Genomic DNA, 16,596 nt, shown 5'->3' on the forward strand with positions numbered 1-16,596 from the left:
TCAATGTCACGTTTGTCCCATTATCTTGCCATTCGTTTGATGAGAAATAAAAAGGAATATCGAAAATTCGAGTGGCTGAAGCTGAAGCAGCTACTTTCTTAAACCTATATGTGAAAGCATGAACTCTAGAAGGCACACTAGGTCAAGGTTATTCTGAGTTGGGTTAATTTGGCCCATGATAAATTATGAGTTACAACTTACAAATCAATAAAGCCAAACAGATGAAAAATGGATCAATAAGTTTAGGCCCAATTTAATAGGCCCAATCCTCATCAAGTTGGGCTGTCCATTTTTCATATATCATAGAGTCCAAAAACCAAAACTGAGTACTCTGTAGCTTGACAAAACGAAAATAATGCTTGGTAAAGATATGAACACAGAACACTAGTAAAGTCATTAGCACTATGTTTATGTTACTCATTTTTACTTCCACCATCTTTTATAGCTAAACAAGTCCATTAAACTTGGAGTTTCTACATGCTTAGATGAAACATGAAAGATATTCGAGGTGAGTTTACTCGATGCCGGTTCCAAGCCAGAATACAGGAGGGTTGCCGTAAGTTTAGAGCCTAATGCTAACATGAAAAAAAAATGTCACGTATATAGTATGAACCATATGTAAACAAGAATCGAACTGATCTAATTAGAGCCTAATGCTAACTGCCTGCTGATTTGGAGGATGATATCAATCAATCAATATACCTAATTTTTTTCATGTAAAAAATCAATCAATATACTTTAGCTTGAGTATTATAAGGAAATTTTAGACATAGTACTTCATACATGTTTTTTAAATTGTTTCCAAAAAAATGTTTTTTAAATTTAAATAAATTAAATCTATAAAATTACAACAGTCATGTAAACTTTGTTGAGTTTTGCCAAATTCATTAAAACTCGTTTGATGATGACATATTGGTTAGTATAATAGTATTGATAAAAGTTTATACGGAGTATAAATGTTTTGGGAAATCTAGAGAAAGAATCTCTTGAAATGTAACACTAGAGAAACATTTTATAGACTTAGCCGTCAATACACAATCCTCAAGAACAAGCCAAATTTTCAGCTAATCTATATCCCTACGCCTGAATTAATGGGGTTAAACTTCTTTTAATCTAAATTAATTACTCTAAAATTAACCAAAATCTGTATATTTTCAATATAACCAAGTTGACTTGATAATCACAGTTTTTGAAGAAGCTAGAAAAATTATGACATTAAAAATGAAAGGATTATATATCAAGCAAAAGTTTAACGTCAAAAAGCATCATACATTCGATGTAAGTAAAACATATAAGCTCTTTAAAGTCCATTTTAACAAAGAAAGCTAGCTAACGACATGACTCGGTGAAAAAGAAAAGCTATAACTATGATCTCGACATCTTCGAGTCCTAACCCCAAACCTGTATGTTACATGAATGATCCCTCTAACGGTCTAAAGAGCTATTGGCTCCTTGTACAGACGGTGCTCATTGTATGAGCATGAGAAGGCCTCCATGCCGAAGCAGTAAGTAAACAAAGGTCCTTCCACCCGAGCTTAAGGGTACCACTGTCTTCCACCAAAGTGTATCCATCAGATGGGAACATGCCGAGAAGCAAGGTAGCCTGAGCAGCTGCATTGCCTGCTAAGGATATCCCTCTGAACCCGGACTGCTGCATTTTTTCTCTCCAACTCGCGAACTTTGGCTCTCCACTCCTAGACGGCCCACCCACTGCTAGAACATTACGGATCTCCCTAGAGAGCAGTTGCTGCTCCACCACATGCCTCTCCTCACTATCTTCCCCATAGCTTGCCCCTAAGGAATCGAAGAGGGCTGAGTAGTAGTGGATTGCCTCAACAAATCTCCCTAGGAAGGAACCTGTTCGGCTTAGGTCTTGCTCTACCACTGTCACAACCTTTGGTGCCAATCTGCAAGCACAATGTCACATTCATTTAGTATATCATGTACACAACATTATAAAGTTAGTAGGTTTTAATACACCTATTTGTTATTATTGTTTCGAAATTTACATGATTAACATAAGTAGAAGACTTCTTGTATACTTCATGTAATATACTTGTAACCTCTAAAGTTTCAAAATCGGATGAGATACCTAAAAGGTCTACTTTAGGAGCACACAAATGTCACAAACACAATGAGATCAAAGGCGTTGTAGTCATTGACACAAACAAAACATCTTACCACAACCATTTTTCTTTCTAATTCATGAGTTATTGTATATTTTCATCATTACATACCCTTTTTTGATGAATAGTTTAGATAGGGAAGAAAAATCTTCATTTGAAAACAAAAAGTAACCAATAATGCTAATTAGATGGCAAATAACAATCATTGGCCAAAAAAGTCCAATGCATGCCCCAAACAATAATGTAGAGAATCACACAAAAACAATGATGAAATTCAAAGCATGTCAAAACTTTTCAAGTTTTGCTTTGGACTCATCAATCTTCCATAGCCTCAAACTAGTTAGCAAATCAAATTCAGAACCTTCTACTAAAGTACTAATGCATGAACAACATACTCTCGCTAGCACACTTAATTTTCCCTCGAAACCTCGATCGAGCACCTATTATAAGCAGAATTACACAACCTAATTCATCCTAACGGATGATGAAAGAAAGCGGTAAATTTGCTTACACAATTATTTTCTACAAGTAATCCAGCAAAATCTATACTTGTATCAAATATTAAAAAGTACAGTACTTTCATGCCCCCTTTAACATAAAGGTTTATATCACATAAGAGTAAAAGTTACCAAATTTCCCGATTATGTAGGACAATGTAAATATTATAATATCAACTAGAGTACTACTAATACACAATCATTTTAACATAGTTCATACTATAACCAAATTAGTACTTTTAAACTCATTCTTACTTTATCCTATCCCCATCATACACTTTTTAGATTCATGTTAAGATAAAAAGGGGTGATCAAAACTTTATATTAATCATAATTATATGTAATATTATGTTAAAAAGAAGGATGATCAATTTTTACCTTTGCAATAGCCAAAGAGTGTTGGTATCAGACCCAGTAACATCATACAAAGAATGTTGCAACCAATGCACAGCAACAGCTTCTCTCTTACTAACATGCAATCTCTCCAAATCCAAGTTCCCTACCTTCTCAGCCACCGGAATAAACTCGAATGGCAACCCCAATTTCTCGGCGAAATCAGATAATCGCTTCCCGGTCGCCTCGAGGGCCTCCATTGACGTACCGAGCCCGGTAAGCCTAACAAATGGAGGCCCGCCGGGCCGGGAAGCAAGGATGTGGAAAAGGCCGGGCCATTGTAGGCCCTGCATGATATCAAGGTCAATAATGTGAACACGCTCTTCTCTTTGGAAGGCTTCTTGGATTGCTTGGTTAGCTGTGAAATGTGAAAATTTGACAAAGGGGCTAATTCCATTGAACACTTGAAAGGCTGAAACTAGTTTTTGGTAATGTGGGATTGTAGGCAATGCAGTGTGGATGCCAAGGCAAGAGCTAACGAGGCGAGCCGACATCGCCTCGGAGAAGTAGGCGGCCACACGCTGTGCCGAGGTTCCGAATGGGGTGGCCCATTCGGAGATTTCTACAAGCATTTTATTAGCATCCTCAAACTTGTCTGCCGAGACAGCTTCGGCACATTGGAGTAGGAGTGTGAGGAGGTGTAGCCCCTCCTCGTCTCTTTGTCGTTGCCTGAATTCCTCCCTCTCCCTCGCCTTCACCACCGCGGTGACTTGTTGCGATGGCGGAGGCGTGGGAGTTGGTGGGGTCGCAGCACCGGATGGGGACTCCTCAGTCCCCACCTTTGCTGCGGATGATGACCCCACCACTGGGTCAGAATCCCGAGAATTTTCCAAATAATTCTCGGGATTCTGATCCAGGATTCCCTCACCAGCCTGAGCTGTCGTTGTCTCAGGCTGGTGAGAGCTTTGGTTTTGGTTATGAATTGGGTTTGAGCTTCCACCACCAACACAACCTTCATTCATCGGTTGTTGTTGCGGTGGTCTCGGAAGCGAAGGGGGAAGCGTAGTATGAGCGCCTCCCCAGCTTATATTACCACCACACTCAAGAGCACCACCACCAAGAGATGAGAAATACTCAATATCACCCAAGTTGTAATAAGCCTTATTATGCAACCCAGGTTGTTGACTAGCAACACTACTAGTATTAATACTATTGTTATTATTATTACTATTATTAACCCTTGAAAACCCGGATTGTTGTTGATGATTCTGATTTTGTTGCTGTTTCTGATAATGAGAAACAGCATGATGATGAGGTGGAGGAGGTGGTAGTTGTTGTTGCGGTGGTTGAAGCGGTGGAGCAATAAGTGGGTCCGCCAAAGAGCGAAGCCTAAACTCAACAACAGCACCAAGGTTAGGGTTACAAGGGTAAATAACCTCTCTAACATTCTGAAGCAATTGTGGAATAGAGATTGAATTCGAACTCTGAATCAAATCCTTAATAACCACATCAATCCACCCTGGATCCTCCATTGAACCCGCCACAATCGAACCCGAACCCGAACCCGAAAAGCTACTCATACTCATACTACTTCTATTAGTAGTAGTAGTACTATTATTATCATTACTAGGAGGAAACAAAGGTAACCCAGAGAATCCACAAACAAGAGGCTGTTGTTGATCCGTCAACGACCCCTCGGTCGGGTTAAACACGGCGGGGTCGTTGACGGGCGTAAATTGCTGCTGATGCAATGACGGCTGTTGCTGCTGGTGGTGTAGTTGTCGCGAAATGAAGCGATGATCAGAAACTTCAGTGGGGGTAGAAGAAGGGCGTTCCATTTCGGAAGCGGTTCGCTTTCGAACCATCTTAGAGGAAGAAGAATCACAACCAAGATTAGCTTGATTATTACTATTATTATTATTATTATTCATAGGAGATGACATAAGATGAGGAGAATTAGAAAGAAAAGGGGAGTAGTTGTTTGAAGATGGAGAAGTTGAAGAAGAAGAATGAAAATGATTAAGATTATTATTATTATTATTACTTGAATTATTATTATTATTGAAGAAGTTGTTGTTGTTGTTATTTACATTAGAAGAAGAAGAAGAAGAGAACAAAAAAGAGGGGTTGAAGAGGATATTAGGGTCAGGAAAGAAGGTAGAAGAAGCAGCCATACAGAAAGAGGAGAATTGAGAGAGTGGTTGTATTTTGAGAGAAATGAGATTAGATTAGATTAGATTAGATTTAGATGTAATTGAAATGGATGTGTTCTCATTGTCGCCATTTTTCTTAGACTCTTTTTATTTGGCATCCTTAACATGGGAATTCACTTTACCTTTTTCTTGATTCTTGTACCCTTCTTACAACTCCTAATATTACTTTTTTTTTTTTTTTTTTTACTTGTTTTTATATTTGGGTTGTTTTGAGAATAATCTTTGTCCTCTTCAAAATTCACTTCTCTTGCTTTCTTTTTGTTTTTGGATTTTAGATGAGGTTCATCAACTAGTTTGTTTTCGTTTATATTAATTACTACTCAAATTACCTACTAAAGTAAGTTCGGTATATTTGTCAGCAGGTCGGTAGATTCAGGCTTTGTTCTTTTGAGTTTCTAAGTAGAGCAGACCTCAACAGCTCAAAAGAACAAGGCCTAATTAGATAGAGAATGAAGGATCTTTTATATTTCTCCTGTAAGAAGAAATTCCTTGATCAAATTTCAACTCTTACGATTTTAATGCATGTAGTTGCATGTTGAGGTAAGAGCTCTCTTGGTTTAGTATTATGAATCTCTCATCTAATGCATAATGCTTCTTGTAATTTTGAGATAGAAAGACGATTATAGATTAACCCCTTATTTGTGTGTGCTTAAACATCATGATTAATAAAATGATTATTTTGAGTTTTAAAATTCATCATATTATGTTTCTAAAATAAGATGAAGAGAACACACGACTTGGATAAGTTTTTATACATAGCATATGGTCCTTTTTTAAATAAAAAAAAAAAATTAAAAACGTTCTTGTTGAAAGCATATTACATGGGAGAGACGATCCATGAAAATTAAACTACTGTAATAAGGAAGAAAAAGAATAGCTTAACTATTACTATACTCTATTAGTGAATCCTCCAAAACCTAGTGGCAGTTGTATTTTTTAAACCTTAAAACGGAAAAGGTTAATCATAATCCTAAACAAATGCTTAAAGACTAGAGTAACGTTGAAAATGAAACAGACATTCTTAGAAAATGTGCTGTAAATTTGGTTACCTTGAAAAGGTCACAATTTCCCAAGACCCAAAAAAAATTATAAAAATTAAAAAGTTAAACCTTTACAAGTCTCGACATTGAGTAGTAACGATAGGAGAGAGAAAGAGTCAAAGAAAAAGCCAAAATTATGAATAAAAAAGCTGACAAGAAGTAGATGCTAGTATTCAAAGCAAAATGTCAAACACTAACGTCGCATTTTAGGGAACTGAGGATAGACCCCTCTTTCTTCCCCCTAGCTTTTTATCTAATGTCTAATCTTTAACTCAAATTAAGATTTGTTGTAAATATTACGGAGTACTCGAATTAAGATTTGTTTTCATATTTAGAAGAGGCTAAGGGAATCACCAAATCACTATCCCAAAAATCCTTAATTATTCGAACCTCAAACCTCTAAAATTTGAAATTTGAAATTTGAAGTAAAAATCGTACGAAGTAAAAGTTGAAACTAACTTTATTAATACGGAGTGAATGTTTATTTTTACTGATTAACTATCGCATTTATTATTTGATACTCATATTACTGATTAAAGTTTTGTTTTGCTAAGCTTAACTGTTTATCATTTTTTTTAGAACAACTGTTTATCATGAAGTTAAATTATTTTTAATATGGAGTAAGCTTTAAGAATATTGCAATAATTTTTATAAGGTTTAGTGAACATGGTTATACTTCATGCATATTGATGAATTAGTTTTTGTGTTTCAAAAGTCACAATAACAGGTGAAAAGAATCAATCTCAAGGTCTTTTAAAACCGAAAAATAAGCTCAACATGAATTATTTGAGAACAGAAGAAAAAAAATCAAATAAAAAAATAGAAATAGCGAGCTAGTTGTGGACGTGAAAGCGTACCTCTTTGGCTCCCTCTATTCTGTTGTCTCGTCCTCTCATACTATTCCATTGTCTGTCCCCATTTTATGACATCTTTGTTTCTTGCTCTATCATTTTTACTGTTTATTCCCTTCCTACAAATTACGGATTATCAATCTTTGTTTTGCACTCTTAACATTTTAAGACTACTTTTTTAAAATAAATAAATAAATAAATAAATAAACTTTTTAAGACTACATCTGACAACAAAAAATGCACTTAAAATTGATAAGAACTAGGAAGTTTAAGTATATATTAAAACAAATTTAATAAGAAATCACATAATGTTGTTAAACTTCATAAATTTGAATTTAAAGAGTTAAATCTTAAATGGAGTCACTAGTTTTAGATGTTAGGATAATAATTTTCTAATTCAATAATTTTTTTTCTTTAGGTAAGATGAAGGACCCTATCAAACTACTCCCTAGCATCTCTTATAAATTAAGTCAGATCAATTCCACAAGTCAACTTGTGAGTTGTGACCTCAAAGAACCAATAAGATTTAAACTGAAGTCAACTTACATTATTAATTCTTGTAAGTGAGAGTGAGGGATAGCTCAAGTGGTTAAAGCTGGTGATCCTGAGATCGATGCACATCAAACTTCCTTAATTGGGTCCTTGATATGAAAAATCTCTTTTGTTTTTGAGTTTCATTTTATTCAAATAATGTAATTCATGTCCTTGCAAAACTTCTCTTTTTTGACTTACAATCTCTAAAGACAAAATATACTCATACACAAAGCCATTGAAGTCCTACCAAGTTTCAATTTCATTACTAAGAAAAGGGTTCGTTACCATGCCATGAAAGGGCCAATAGCATCATCACTTACACAAATTTCCTCAACTTATATACTATATGAGAAAGTTCACACATGAAATCATTGCAATTTTGTACAAAAGTTTGGCTATTTATGAATTTAGGTGGGACGAATTTAATGAATTTCTTGGTCAGACAGTTAATTCTCAGTCTATATGAACAAGGAATACCACATATAGTGACAAATTTATTAACTTGTATAGTACAAAATTTCACCTTATTCCTACATATATACAATTGTTCTGCAACTCAAAGTCAGGGCTTATTTTTATGTCTATGTTTAGTAATAGTAATAAGTTTTTTTTTAAATCTAGTACAAGAATCTACTCCATTTCTTTGACAAAGAGGATATATATGCTTGCATATCTTACCTTTCAATAATGATAATTTGTTTTCAAGTGAAGTTTGTGTGAGGGTAATATGGGAATTAGTCGAAGCATGTAATTCATTTCAAATGGCGTAACATGTTTGAGGATGTGGTATGTGGGAGTAAATACGACCCTTTACCTTTAGTAAAGTGTTAAAGGGTGATACCTAAGGCCTGGAATCAAATCACGTTTATATCAAAATACCATAATGATGTCTAAACATAACTTTAAAGTAGATGGATATATATAATTAGAAAGTAGAGAAAAAAGTTTGAGTATCAATAAAAATATACGAGTAACTGGAGTTATGGCGCTAACTTTTTATGGAGTACTTGTAAGAATATGATAATGACATAAAATGTATCTTTCTAGCGTGATTAGAGGCATTTGTGATAAGTTAGTCAAGTGTCGGGCCTTATGATGAACGAAGATAAGCCCTTAACCCTTCATAAGGCTATCATTGTTAGTCCTTTGGATTAAAATAGGTCATGATATAGACAAGACCAAAAGAATAGTAACATGCATAAATAATGGATTTCTATTTATAATGCTAAACTTAAAAATGTGCAACAAAAACTTGATAAAAGAAAGTGAGATGAAAATACAATTCACAAATATGCAAATAGCTTGTAATAAATTGATTTCTATTAATAACACTAAACTTAATAATGTGCAACAAAAACTTGATAAAAGAAAATGAGATGAAATTACAATTCATAAATATGCAAATAAGTTATATAATAATAATTGATGATTTAATTTGTAAAAAATAAAATGCAACATCAACATGCAAATAAAGACAGGAAATGTCGGGACAGAAACTATAGATAGAAAGGAGGCACCGTAATAGAATAGCCATCCTCAGAACCCATAAAAAATAAAATAAAGGTTAGTGTTTGACATTTTCCTTTCAACTTGGGCATCAAATCAAGAATTTGAGATCACACATAATTAGCTTATAATACTCGACATCTTTTCCAATTTACATATTCAATGCATTGTTTTTTTTTTTTTTTTTTTTTTTTTTTTTTTTTTTTTTTGACGGGAATATTCAATGCATTGTTATTTACAATTACAATAACACTTTCTTTTGGTGGGGCCAATAGAATTCGGCCCATCTAGGTTTGGGTCTTGGGTCAAGCCGGCCCAAAAAAATAGTTATATACCGTCTAATTGTATAAGAACTCTTAATTACTCCGTAATGGAATGTTTTGTAAAACTTTAACAAAGATATTCAAAATGTAGAATCAAATCGCATTTTCAACTTTATCAAACACTCCTTAGTGATTTTCCTTGATCTCTATACACACAGCCAAAAATAATAATAATTTTTTTTTTTTAAAAAAAAGGAACATTTTCAAAAAAAAATTTCATGGTATAATCTAATAACAGGTCAATTACAAAATACTAAGCAGTATTAGTGTTAGACCTAGTGTAAAGGTAGGGCTGGCAATCGGATCAGGTCGGGTCGGGTTCGTGTTCGGGTCAGTTGATTTCGGGTCAGCTGACCCCCAACCCGAACCTGATCCATTTAACTTTTCGGGTTGAGATCCCCAACCCGAACCTGATATTTTCGGGTTCGGGTCAACCCGAAAGTAACCTGATTTTTTTTTTATTATTATTTTTAATTTTTAAAATCAGGTTTTGACCTGAAAATTACTTGAAATTACTGGGTTCAGGTCAAGTAATCTAGTTCGACTTGATTTTTTGTTTGGGAAACAAATTGATATTTTCATCCCATCTAATAATTTCAAACTGATATTCTACAGCAAAACACCGAAATAAAGTCGTAAATATAAAGAAACTAGCCTAATTAACGATTACATCCAACATACCAAAAATCCAAAATAAAGTCTACTGAAATTCAAATTAGAATTCGCAATCAAAAAAAAAAAATTGATGAAGATTTGAGGATCCGAAGATTTGAAGGAGAAGAAAAGTGGAACGTGTATACTGTATACTCGTCACTCTTGGTCTCGTGGAGCGGTGGAGGAGCTGAAGAACTGATTATGTGAGAAATTTGATGTGAGGAATTAAGGATGTTTGAGAAATCAGAAATGAGGATGAGAGAGAAACGGCTGCAATATGAAAAGTATCACAATATGAGGATTTTAGGGTTTAGTTTTATTAGGTAGCTTGCTTTGGGCTTGGGCTTAAGTGACTTATTTTGTTTTCTTTAGGTTTTTTTTTTTTTTTGAAGGATTTCGTTTTCTTTAGGTTTAATTTTGTTTTCTTTTTTTTTCTTTTTTTTTTCGGGTTAAGTGGGTCGTTTTCGGGTTGAAATTTTCAACCTTAACCTAACCCATTTAATTTTCAGGTCGGGTTCGTGTCGACCCATTTAAGTTTTCGGGTCGAAAATCTCAACCCTAACCCGTTATTTTCAGGTCGGGTTCGGGTCGGGTTTTCGGGTCGGGTCAGTTTTTGCCAGCCCTATGTAAAGGTGAGATGAAGAGAGGTGAAAAGAAAATCATGGGGATTTGGCGTGTAAAAGGGAAAAGACTTTTAACAAAAAACCTTTTACAGTATATTCAGGTTTGTAGAAATGTAGTGTCGCTTTTACTGGTAAATTATTATTCATTATTACCAAAATTTAATTATTCAAGTGGTCCCCATTTCACCTAAACACGTGAGTAAGCACAGCACTCAATACCACCGTGATCTGATCAGATGCGATCAATTAGATTGCGATGAGAGAAACCAAAGAAATAAAAAAAGAGATGAAAAAGATTTCAGATTCTTCCTCTCATTTTTCAGATGCCATCATCACTGCCCCACGCCCACTTCATGTATTATCAACCTCTAGCTATTCACCCCCACTCGTTTTTACCTTGCGCGGTAAAATTAGGGTGCGTTCTTTTTACCTGAACTATAACCGTATCAAACTTAATACTCATGATCAGCCCAATTAGTCCTTGTTAGCTGTACATTTTTTTTTTGGTATTATTTCAATCCCTTATACTACCTCCGTAACATATTATTTGCAACGATTAAACATTTTCCCTCTCTACTTTATGTCAAATCATTGCAAATAATATGTAACGGAGGTAGTATGAGTAATTCTTCATCCCGATATCATTTTCATGGAGATTGAGAGCTTTTATTTAACTATTCCACATTCCCACATGGCAGTAAATGCGAGTTTTTTACTAATCGGATTACAACTCCCGATCTCCTCCACAATGGCAGACGGCCATAGAGGCTCAAGGTGGGGGCTTTGCTATGGTGGTCCGGCTGCGGCCTCTGACCGTCCGTCCTATTTGTCATGGACTTCGATGGGAGAGACTTATAGAGTGAAAGGGCTGAAATAGTAAGTAACCCCTTCAATGAATCCTTTGGACAAGGAAAATTAATAGACCATAGAATAGTTCAGTTCATGGATCAATTTTTCTTTTAAAAAAAGGTTTGGTATATCTATCTCTAGAACTGGCCCAATCATCAAACAATTAGTGTCCATAGACCAAAAGGTACTTTCCACTAATTACCAAGCCCAATTGCACACTGGCCCTAAATCATTTTCATTTTTTATTGGCAAAACTGTCGTTCACTCAAATATGTGTACTTGGCTACTTGCTATGAAATTGTATGGTAAAGGACTAGAGGCTCTCTAATTCCTATATTGGGTCAGTTTATCAGCCACATCCGGCACAATGTATCAGGTCAGGTAATAGTATAGGTTAAAAGTACGCCCAACCCGGTCGAATCAGGCCGGGCAGCCTGATTCAAACCAGGAAAGCGCAGTATTGCTCAGACTTGCAATAGAGTGTTGACACCACCAAATACGACAAGACGTTTTTAAGTAATGCTCTCAGACTTTCCGGTGATGCTGTGATGTATGAACAAACCAGAGAAGGAAATTAAGGACTTGCCTTTAACTTTACCTCATGTCCATTAAAAGCATAAACTACCAAGGTTCACTACAAAACCAATCGAATCACTGATATCTGCTGTTAGGACCTGTGTAAGATTATCAAAAACAAGCTTCAACCAAATGCAAACCAAAGTCGAGAATCGATAACATTGATATAATCATCCTGACCTTTAAAAGTGAAGATCAAAAGAGCTGATCTTCATTGTCATTACTCTGCAATCATGGAATGACAGCAATATTAAAATATAGGCCAACTTAATCAACTTTTGAACAATATGCAATTTATGCTACAAATACACACATTAAATAAAATAGAAAATGATAAAATAAAAAACTTAAGATACTTGCCAACTGGGGCAACGTAACCAAGGACATCCACACCTTTCAGTAAGTTTGTAGTCTCCCCGAACTACGGAACCTCAGTTTGACAGGAAAGATCAAGTACAGGTAATTAGATCAGCATAACTGAATCAGGCAACTATTGGATTCGTTCAGACTAAATAAGTCAATTGCTTGAAGTCTCGAATCTGAAATGTGATCCTGTTAATCTGTTATACAGCTTTTAAACCCTCTGCACTGCACACATTAGGATGCTAGAAGCAAGGAAGTTTTTGACTTGTGACTTGTATGATGCCCACTTCAATTTTCTTCCTAGTCTTCAAGTCTAAGACTTTACTAACCTCAAAAAGATAGAATCCCAATCTATAACTTTGATGGAAAACTCCAAATAACAACCCCTTTTCATTTCATGCCATAAATAGTAGAAATAATTCATCTCAGAATCCCAATCTTGATCTTCAACAGTCAAATCCATAGAATCAATACAAAGCCCTCCCTAAGGTGATCAGACAAATCGATTTTTTTGAGCTTGAAGCCATGAAAACTGATGATTACTCCAGTACAAAAACCCCGAAATAGATGATTTGGACACCTTTAGTAACGGCATCTGACAAGCAAACTACAAACCAAGTTCTGCAAAGTTTACTTCGAAAGCGGCATTCATAATTGATAAGGATGATAGCACTTATAGGAGCTGAGGAGGCAATTTGCCCCAAAACTAGCAACTGATGAAGACTGGCAGACCTCTATCATTTATTTCCTAAAAGAATGGTAGACATGAAGGAGCTACAATTATGACTATGGTAATTGATGACTTTCTGAGTACAATTTAGCTAGGAAGAAATACATGATAATGGGTTTAATAGATAGAAACATTGAATATCACCATCCTGCACGAGAACACACTTGTTGGTCAGCAAACATGACATTATCATTAGCTCCGACTAGATGCTTCATCCCACTACATACATGTCCATGCCTACCCTCCAAGGTAGACGGTACACTTGAGGAACATTCAACAAAGTTGGAAGTCTTGGAATTCATTAACCGGATTTGGTCGTTAAACTTTATAGCGGAGTGACATAGTAAAAATTGCAGAAGCATGAATTTATCAATACTTGGATGTGAAAGTACAAGTAATACCATGCACGAGTGTTACAGTCAACGTCAACTTTCCTAGGGCAAAGGATCAATTTTGATAGATTCATGAATCATGACAATGATATGTGTGTACCATTTTATCCTTATTCCATGTCAGAGAATCTATATTCTATAAGCATTTGAATGAGTTTGCATGTCAATGCATATTTACCTGCTCACCAATTCCATTTGATCTGTATCTTCTAATCTACAATAACATGACATTCTGAAATCTGAAATAGAGTAACACAAGACAATACAGTGTATCAATACATCAACTATTAGCATGAGAAACATGTTCAGTACAGATAAATATCAGAAACATCTGGTACAAAACCGTTGGCAGAGCTCAGTTAAACATTATTAGAACCTAAGACATGTTATTAACAAGGAGTCAAGGAACCCTAAGCCAAAAAATAAAAGACCATCCTGAGGGGTCCAAAATTAACTTATGACATCGTAGAATTTTATCCAAAATGCAGCAGAAGGAGAAATACACACATTGACTTATGGCTTGTGCTTAAAGAAAACAAATGACTGTATGTCTTAGTTTCCTTGGCTGAAGTACAACTGATCTTCGGCCAATCACTAACTTAATAAGAGATCATGCAAAGATAGAGATCGCAAGGAATCTGGACATGGAACGCCATAAGCCTTACTTCCAAACCAATAGATGCAGAACAGTAAATTACATATATTTGATGAGAAACTCAACATCTTTACGGTGACGTTAAGGAAAGGGAAATAGAGGGATGATTTAAAAAGCTGATCTTAAAGAGCATTCCAGACTTACATTTCATCCTAATTGGTACGGAGTGTTATACTACGGAGCACACACAGGGCAAACTACATGGACACTGAAGCCTCAGAGGACCACAGAACTTGTGAGTTCAAGTTCATATTAAGCCTAAAATTCATCTAAATCAGTATATGAAAAGGCAGGGCCACAAGGTGCCTTTTCTGAGGCAAAACTGCAACAGGCATAAAATGGCATTGTTTATATGGTCCCTTGAGGAAAATGCACTCTTGTAATTTTTATTAACTTTTTCAATAGGGCATGAAACAATCAACTAAAAAAAATTTCCTAATGATTCAATCACAGATCATTTGAATTTGGCTTCTGTTACTGCAGAGCCAGTTTTATAAGTTAATGTCTCAATTTGACAACGAATTTCTAATTTTCAATTGCTTGTTCATACCCACATTTCAATCTAATAATAAGTAATAACACATAGGACCTACAAAAAGTTTCACCTTCCAACATTGAAAATCAACTTTCTCCACAGTTTTTCCGCAAAAAAAAAAAAAAAAAAAAAAAAAAAAAAAAAAAAAAAAAAAAAAAAAAAAAATCCTTAAAATGTTCATACCTTACAGTTTTACTGAGTAAAAGCTCCCTGAACCCTCTCTTCCTTCGTTTCTCCCCACTCCAGTTGAAGTTTCTGTTCGCTCCAGTTGAATACTCATTGCTAGGTAATCACAAGCAAGAGTGAAACTGCCAAAAAGAGCGGGCATGAAACTCAAAAATAAGATACTTAAGCTCGGCTCGGTAAATCAGAACAGGCCCTAAGAACATCAGGACATGCAAACAGACAAGACAAATGTCCCAGTTCTGAAGGGGAAGGCATTTGATGTACACTGGCAATTGACAGAGTATAGGTGTTTTGAGAATGCACATCGATTTATCCTCATCAGATATACGGCTTCATTTTATGTTATGATGCAAACTATACATTTTAGAGGCTCAAATTCAGTTGAAAATGAAAGCAGAGCAGAGAGCCAAGATTTTCAGGTACATAAAACAAATCTAGTCAGAGAGCTAATGCTAAACTATGTAAGCAATTGGATTATTCTATTTCTATAAGGTTACTGGTTAGAGAATTCCATAAGCATGCAAATATTAGACAATAATCAGAGAGCTAATGCTACACTATGTAAGCAAAGGGGAAGTCAAAATTGGCAATAGCAATCTTCTGATCACTTAGATCTTAATACCCATACTGGAAGTTTACGAATACTACATGGAAGAAGTCAGCAGAAGGATGAAAGGTTGGTAAACTGAGGTCTTATAAAAAATCATACTAGCTTTCATTTATTAGTTTCTGATTTTTGCAGCTATATCCTATTTTGTTACTTTCGACTTTTGAGTTTAATGGGTATACAAGTACTTCATCATGTGCATTACCCTAACAATGTTCAATATAATTTCAGCTCATAATAGTTTGTACTTTGTAATATAAGGTGTTGGGTTATGGATGGATAGGGTAAAGCAAGGTAGTAGTAGCCGGTGCCTATTTGGACATGTTACAGTAGAACTTATATAGCATCATAATTACAGTTCTGGTTATGGAAATAGGCCAACATGAGAGGACATTGTGGTATTTAAATAGGATGTGAGAGTAGCAGCAGTGTTTTCCTCATCATTTCTATTAGACAAATCATACTCATTGTACAACGTATCACAATGCCATTGCTTAGAGAATGTCATACATTATTTACTCTAACATTCTGTTAGCCTTCCTGAAAGAACCGAATATATAAACAAACTTACCTTCAGTGCTATGACTACTGTCATAACCAGCCGGTATACTCCAGTTTCCATTAGACAAGTGAAGCAGCCACTTGAATGATCACGTTCAAATGAAGGTTGAAGTATGACTTGCTCTCTCTGTCTACCATGACAAGGTTAATAAAGTACTGCTATGGCCATCCAGAATTTCAATTTTCCACAAGTAATAAAAGAGTCAAAACACTAGAGCCGAACAACAACAATTTACCATGTCTTTTCCATGTTGTCCTGTAACAAGAGGGGAAAAGAAAAAGAAGTTTCCAGCACTGACCTGAAAAAGAGATAGATATTTCATATAGCATGAGATGATGATGCATTATTAGTTTCTCCACCATCTCTTTTCACTTTTCCCGACTCCTTGAAGGAGGGTGAGCAGAGATTCATGGGAAACCAGCGCAATTAAAAGCACAAAAC

At 35.4% G+C, this 16,596-nt stretch overlaps 1 protein-coding gene across 1 annotated transcript; it reads right to left on the bottom strand.

Moving 5' to 3' along the window:
* Positions 1–1,207: 1,207 nt before the first annotated feature.
* On the bottom strand, positions 1,208–5,136 carry LOC145620568 (protein SCARECROW-like). Its single transcript, XM_081675262.1, has 2 exons — positions 3,002–5,136; positions 1,208–1,907 (listed from the first exon to the last, which is right to left on the bottom strand). Exons 1-2 carry the CDS (start codon positions 5,128–5,130, stop codon positions 1,442–1,444), a joined length of 2,595 nt encoding a protein of 864 aa, XP_081531388.1. The 5' UTR covers positions 5,131–5,136; the 3' UTR covers positions 1,208–1,441.
* Between the last annotated feature and the right edge of the window lie 11,460 nt (positions 5,137–16,596).

The sequence above is a fragment of the Chenopodium album genome, chromosome 27, assembly GCF_948465745.1.
Source record: "Chenopodium album chromosome 27, dcCheAlbu1.1, whole genome shotgun sequence".
NCBI classification, from domain to species: Eukaryota; Viridiplantae; Streptophyta; class Magnoliopsida; order Caryophyllales; family Amaranthaceae; genus Chenopodium; species Chenopodium album.

Coding starts and splice junctions, on each gene's coding strand:
- LOC145620568 (XM_081675262.1), bottom strand. CDS start 5,130: ATGGCTGCTTCTTCTACCTTCTTTCCTGACCCTAATATCCTCTTCAAC. Junction 1,908..3,001: donor ACTCTTTGGCTATTGCAAAG/GTAAAAATTGAT, acceptor TTGTGCTTGCAG/ATTGGCACCAAAGGTTGTGA.